At 30.1% G+C, this 7622-nt stretch overlaps 1 protein-coding gene across 4 annotated transcripts in view; it reads right to left on the bottom strand.

The window, feature by feature from the left end:
• Window positions 1-5235: 5235 nt before the first annotated feature.
• Window positions 5236-7622, bottom strand: part of LOC100575897 — a 47261-nt gene continuing 44874 nt past the window's right edge. For 2 of the 4 annotated variants that reach the window (XM_003240717.4, XM_016808448.2), the window contains 2 exons: window positions 6844-7080; window positions 5436-5639 (listed from right to left, as the gene is read on the bottom strand). In XM_003240717.4, coding sequence (XP_003240765.1) covers window positions 5487-5639; window positions 6844-7080 — 390 coding nt within the window. In that variant the 3' untranslated portion in view covers window positions 5436-5486. Of the gene's footprint in view, window positions 5640-6843; window positions 7081-7622 lie in introns of all 4 variants that reach the window. The other 2 variants (XM_003240716.4, XM_008189650.3) reach the window with 2 other exon arrangements.

Here is a 7622-nt window from a genome sequence, read left to right as displayed (position 1 = left end):
AGGGTGATGGCGAGAAGAAGATTTCAGAAAAAAGTAAAGGGTTTAGATTTCTTCTCAAAAAAGACAGAGAATCATAGTAAGTAGTGGTACATCTACATTGCGGCCGAGTCTAGTTTATTCCTCATTCACTACTTTGATAGGCCGACTTTTTTGGGTGGGATTTTGGAACTTGGCCTTTTTTCACTGTTATGTTTTTGTTGGGGATTATTATTACATATTACAAAATACAATTATGTCAATCTTAGTATGTATCTCGTGAATAACATCAACTGTGATGTGGACTGCAGCGGTCGATTTGGCTGTATGATATACATTTGGCCACCACGGTATAAATTCGAACGGGATAGTCCATACTCACGAGCTGCAGGTAACTATGGTATTTTCCGTCGTCGGTTAGTCAAATTTAGGAAAACTTGGTAGTCACGGACCTTTTTTTTCGGGTCTGTCATGCTGTACGATCAATTTGTTTTCACGTTGTCGTCATTAGCGAGTGCGTACTAATAAGTAGGCATTTGTGCGTTTTAAGTTGTTTGCAGTACGACTATAAGTTCCAACGGAGTAAGTCCTGTATACATATACAGTACCGTACGTATCTTTGCTAGCCTCATTAACCGATCGTCGGTCCAAAGAAACGCGTCGCCTGTTTTTCAAGGATTACAATAAGCCGAAGTCGCGGTGAGTCAAGACGACAAGATGACACGCAAGCACATAATAATATGTCATCTACAATCTACATTATCCACACATATTTATCGTAAGCTGTAGCCTGTAGGGAGGTTATTTTTATTATTTTTTTACGGTTTTTTATGCCTTTAATGGCTATAACTAAACATTACGAACTATCTTTTTTCCTTCTATTTTGTATTTACAAGAATTTATCAATATGTACACTAGACCATATTTAAGTATTTAGGTACATAAATGTATGCATTTCAGATGACGAGGAAACTATCCTTTAATATTTAATAGTACCTCGTAATGACCGATCTCAATGATTAAAACATCAACGACGATATGATCACAAAAGGCTAAATAATATTTATGTATATAATAGGTAATTATAAACGAAAATATTTATTTAATTAAAAAAAAAAGTCATTCCTACAAAAGTGCTGTCTGGGGTGATTTGTGATCTCTCCCTGCCCATTACACTCTCTTCACACTGAAATAGGGGTACATATATAATATAACATAAGTACGGGTGATATTATAATATACAACTTTAAAATTCTATATAAGTACCCACAGTAATCAGTATTCAGTATTCAATATTATGAATGAATTTGCATTTGGACGGCTCAATACTAAAATTAATAGTGCGTTGTATCGGATATTTGGACGTTCGGAGTGCAGAGTAGTAGACTGTAAATAATTGTTCGAAACAATGCATGTGTATGCGAAATCGTTGTAGCTCTATCGGCAAACGTATCGACATTGTATACGAGCGTTGAATGGCATATAATATTGCATTAGTATACGGTATTAGATACCTACATATACGCATAATATATACTTAATATTTATAGCATTTTGAATATTGAATAAAAAAAAAAAAAACGACAAACAGAACCGTTATGCTCTACTCCGGATTTCGTTTCGACGTAGGTACATAATATTATATACACTTATTAAAATTCGGCGGACGATATATCTCATCGTCGAGCTGTCGCACACAGCGCACGCGTTCCACAGTACTATGTTTATTATATACGTATTGCGTCAAAAAGTACCTATACATACACATACCTACACCTCTACGACCTACGATATATTTGTATACGATCTGTACAGTCGATATACCTATATAAAGGTAATATTAATTTCGAACCCACGTGTGTGGTCACATTTGTATTTGAGAGCGCACTGTTTGCGCTTAGACATAATATTAATATAGCTTTGCGATTGCGCATACTTATAGGTAGTCACATACCTCCATAATAGGCACACCTATATCATATATACTGTAAACACTGTGAATACATGTATTGATGTATAGATATGAATTGAACACAATTTTAGCAATAAAACGGAACGTTTTAACAATAGGTACCTACTACCTAGTAGTATATTAAATACTATATTTTATTATTTGCGATTCATTAAACATAAAAATAACGTACAAAATGTCTCTTCTGAAAGTCGATAGAGAAAGTTTCGTCATTTGGTATTTAAAATTTTTCGTGTAAACCACACTCCACGGGTACTATATTCAATTATGTTATGCTTGATCTGTATTCGGTGCTTAAAAGTTAGGTAGCATGCATAATATAATATCATATAAATATTAAATATAATAGGTAGGTATACAAATTATTACATTCGGATTCTACTGATAAGATTATATTATATTCCTATGATATCTTAACATAGTACCGTGAATTAGTAAGGTTGGTATCGAGTTCTGTTTTATTGATTATAAATGATATCCAAGTTATTATAACTTAAAATAATTATTAGGTACAGTTTTAATTATTAATGATGGTTCCCCGTAAAAAGTAGAAATGCGTGAAAGCTGAAAGGTAAAAGCAATAAAGGACGTTAAAGGTTAGGTCCTAATGTCCTATTTATTATATTATTATACTATAGGTAGTCGATTTATTCACGAGTAAATACAAAATTGAAAATACAATGTGAAAACAACATTTTTTCACGGTACTCAGAACGAGAAAATTCTGCCTTATACTATTCCGATTGCATATAATGATTATTTTTTTGATCGGGAATATCGGAAATTTTTTTGCTTGTATGTTCTTTTTGAAATGATAAATATCTGTTATTCTTCAAAAAAATTTACAAATTACATTTGTTAGGACTTGACATATTTTTATTAGCGTACCTACTATTAACTATCATTACTGTATAAGTTACTATCCATGATGTGTAAGGTGATATTCATATATCGCGTCAACATATTAATTATGTATTATAATTTTCTGTTTGATGTTTATATTTATATATTTTATTATTAATAGTTAGAAGTTTAAAATAAAATTGGATAATTATGAAATGTAAATTTAACAACTTAATTTATAATGATGTGACTGCGGCTCATACTTTTATATAAATTATAGTGAAATCAATATTTTTTTGTTAAGGGATGGGTCGAACATAATCGGAAAAAATAGATAGACACCTAATATCACCTTGGATCAATTCTTTAAAGCTTTTAGTTGTAATATTATGATCGGAATAAAATTAGCTCACCAAATGGTTTTGTATTAATTTCATATTATAAATGTTATAAATATATAATCGTATATACAATGTCAATAGTTTGTTATAATACAATATTTTCTCTCGAATGATATATGTATATATTATACTATCTAGGACTATGATGATGACTAGATGAATTCCGAAGACTGTATTCAACACTTAGAACATTCCCATTCGTATCGTCTTAAATGTTTGATATGTACAAATCTGACACCTTTATCCTGACTTAAGTCAATAATTATCGATTTCCTACTAGTTACATAATTATTATAATATTCCCGAGGCCTTCTATTGTGTTTATTTAACCATTTCACGGTACCTGTGTGGCTGTGTCAGTAAAGATAGAATGGTATTATTTTTTTTTATCTACCTACACTAACAATTGCTATTAGTTTTTTATTGTGACGAAATGTGTGAGCCCCTGGTTTTAAAAAATATTTTCACAATCATTTAAAATCAATTTTATTATAATATAATACCCTTACTGAATAAATTTAATTTGGTTCTAAGAAAATGGTCATCATTTGTATGATTTTTATTAGCATTGAAATTTGAAGTATAACGAGTATTACATTACCTAATAAGATGATGCTTGAATATTTCAATGTACACTGTACAGGTTTCATCCGACATTTCACTGAGCGATAAAAAAATGCGTACAATTTGGAGGACGACTACGTCTTTAAAAACATAAATACATTATGTTGTTTTTTATCATTAATATTTTTTTCCATCTTACAACATGACGTACCTACCTACTTTTTCTATTATCTCAAAATCAAAACTCTAAAACGAACCACGTTAAGTTAAAACATAACGAACGTATAGGTACTTTATCTAATGAACATACCTTTGGCACTTATTCAATTTGTCATCGAATAATTTGTTTTTATATTTTCATTGAAACTTTCACAAGCTAATAGAACATAATATTTTAATATATAATTTATGTAGAGTTCATAAGTTACCGTAGTTTTCTGTATTTTTTTTTAAACTAACTTTGTACCTGTTATTTAGACATTTCGTCTGTAATATGTTCCATACGACTATACTCTGTAAAATGTGTGTACGCCACCTTCAAAGTATTCTTCTTTTTGACCTTCGCCGAACTGAACTCGATTTGCTCGTCACTCTTTGACTATTCATATAATTCTCTTCCGGCAGCTAATTTCCGGTTGATTTCTGATGACATCATATATTCATATATGACAAACCGTCAAACGAGCGGTTCGGTGACGAGTCGGCTGATTGGCCTATTCACAGCTTTGTGTTCTTTGAATTTATGATTTTTGTGTATTATATCTTTTTTGATTAAAACCTTCAGAAAATGTGAAAATGTTAGTGTACGGAAATTGTATAGCTTTAAAATACTGGGATGTTTCCTTTTGGTTTATTTATAGACTTGTCCATGCTTATTGCTTATATTCAAAAATATTTATTAGAAAAAAGTTATTGTTGAAAAAAAAGAAGCTACTTAAAAAAACTTTTAACTTATATTTATATACCTATAACATAAAAATCATTCATTATAATCAGTAACAAATTAAAAATAACACAGCTTGAGATATAGGAAAATAAAAGAAAGTTCTGTTTGGAAATTAAATAAAAATAATTTAGGTACAGTGTACACTCATATTAAATCGTTGTCAACTTTTCAGCTTTCACTGATCAGTGCTCTAAAATATTAGACTTGGGCCTGGTGTGGCGCGGTGGTTGGCCCAAGTCACTAACATGTGCTGCGGCCAAGCACCGTTCGGGGTCGCTGGCTCCCGGATGGGTGAAAATCAGACAATCAGCTAGTTCTTGGTGACGAATCCTTATCTCACATAGAAACTACACGTGTTTCAACCAACCGTAATCCCCCCCCCCCCCTAACATGCAAAAGGCCACGTTGCCAAGGGTAAAAAAAAATAGCGTTGAATAAGAAAATGTATGATGAATAGTGGTTAGGGAGTCACATGAAACAGATCACATGATTAGATTTTTCATAAGGATTAGGTACGCAATATTACATATTTAAATATTGACAGTATGTTTATAATATACAAATATGACATTTATTACACGTTGTTATAATATTATACTATATTATATTAAAATATTACATATAAATTATATTACAAAACAATATTGGTTATAGTAGAGATAGAAACAATTATTTTTAAGAGGTAAAAAAATGTATAACATTTTATTTTAATTACATATAATATATCAATATATGTATATGACATGGCAAATATTTTTGACGACAAGATAATTTATAACACTTATCAGTTCAATGGAATATAATTTTGTTGTGGTATATTTGAATAGTATTTCCGTCTCATATTTTCATTTTTGATAAGCTTCTGATACTTAGTCGCTGTGAGAGGGTATTTTTCATACTTTGAATAAGGTTTTTGGAACTTAATTTTCATTGGTACCTGTAAAGTATGTACACATAATATTAGATAGGTAAAGTATAATAAAAGTATTGGTTTTAACTTTTCATAATACTATCGTATGAATAAAAAAAAAATGCTCTTATTAGTTTAAATATTAATATTGTTTACAAAAAATTTGCTGTTTAAGATTTAAGGCGTATCTTGGCCAATTTCTTTTCAGCCTTAAACCGTATTTTAAAATTTGATTTTTTATTCAAAGTATTATTACTCTTTTAGACTTGATGGAATTCACTAAAGAAAAAATTGAACTGTAGGTTTGTGATAAATAAATATCAGTGGTTGTAAACTTCGCCCAAGGTACAATTAAATCGCACATGTAAACTGTGCCCGAGTTCTTATCAAGTGTAAAAAGGTAATATGTAAACTGTACCCGGGTAAAATTTTAAAAATCAACAGGTAGGTAACTATTTTTTTGCAAAATCAAATAAAATGACAAAACTACATATTATCTTAAAAATCAGTAATACTTAATACTTAGTACTTTATACTTAATTCGTTATAACCATAATATTATAATATACGAATAATTAATAGACTAAAATGAATAATTAAAAAAAATATAATTTTAAAAAGTACAAAAGTAGGACAATATAGTAACATATTGAAATTTCACCACTACCTATTATATTTATTAATAAAACTTTGTAACTTTTCACGGTTTTTTTGTTTTAGAATATTTTGATATTTAAAGGGTTGATTTTTACATTTTAATTTTATAAATTATGTTTTTATTTTAATTTTTTCTTTCTATAAACATAAAAATATTTGGATGAGTTGTACAAGATGTACTAGTAGACCTATGCCGGATATAGTAATAACTATAAATTGTCGTATTACTGTAATAGTTATTTGATAACGTGTTGCGATGTTGGTATTTTGATTTTTAGTTTTTGGACAAAAATAATTTCTGTAATATTACAGGTAACAATTCGGGCGCAGTTTAAGCTCATAAATATACATCCATAATTAGTGTATGGCGTGATAAATGTGTAATACCTACTATATAAATAAGTTGGTTAACATTGTCATTATGCCATATTATTAGGTATTGATAGAACATTCACAAACAAAATAACTGGCTATAAGATCATTATGATCAATTTTCTGTCGAAACATTTTCAAACTGCTTATGCATTAATTGCATTACCATGTATCACTGTAGGAATAAAACAGTTGTTATTACCAGTATAAGACTTTGAGGCGCCAAGTACTCGATGAAGTTGTATGGGATTGGCACATAAGACGGATCCAATGGCGGTGGTTCGGGTCTTTCTTCCGAATACTCTTGTACGGGAGCCGGTGGTGCCAGATAGGAACCAGGCACGGGAATTATTTTTGGCTCTGGCGCAGCAGGTTCAATGGGCGTCGTCTTGCCTGTTGGCACTGATATCGCCGCTCCCAAATCCATCATGCACAGGCACTGTGTAGAACACAATCAGTAAACGGAATTTAATTTAAAATAGTAGTAATAATAAAATAAAATATGTCATGTTATTCATGTTTTCCTAAGCTTACGATAAAACGTAAAAAAAGTAGTTCTTAATAACTTTATAATTAATAATACACTAAACACTTATAAATAACATAATTTAATAGATTAATAACATAATTTTAGTTAAGATCGCAAAAAAAACCCTTGCGTTTGTGTACGGAACTATACACGATTCGAACGTTAACTGTCTGCAAATAGTCAGCACTAGTCTCAAGAGACCTTTCTGTTTGCTTTATGCTGTTGGAAAACACCTACAATAATTTATAAAATGCTGGTTTTTAAAATTCATGATAAAGTAAACTAATTTTGTGGAATATGTATGGAGTAAGAGTGCTTTTTTAATTGGTATTTATATATTTTTTTAACGTTGATAAAATGTGATTCCAAGAGAATTGTTACCCGTTGAACTACTTACATGTTTTTTGAGCAAGAATCAATATAATCCATTAATGTATTTAGTATCCAACTAA

Source organism: Acyrthosiphon pisum, chromosome A2, assembly GCF_005508785.2.
Source record: "Acyrthosiphon pisum isolate AL4f chromosome A2, pea_aphid_22Mar2018_4r6ur, whole genome shotgun sequence".
Lineage (NCBI taxonomy): Eukaryota > Metazoa > Arthropoda > Insecta > Hemiptera > Aphididae > Acyrthosiphon > Acyrthosiphon pisum.
The sequence above is the reverse complement of the archived record's forward strand: the minus strand, read 5'-3'. Positions and strand labels throughout refer to the sequence as shown.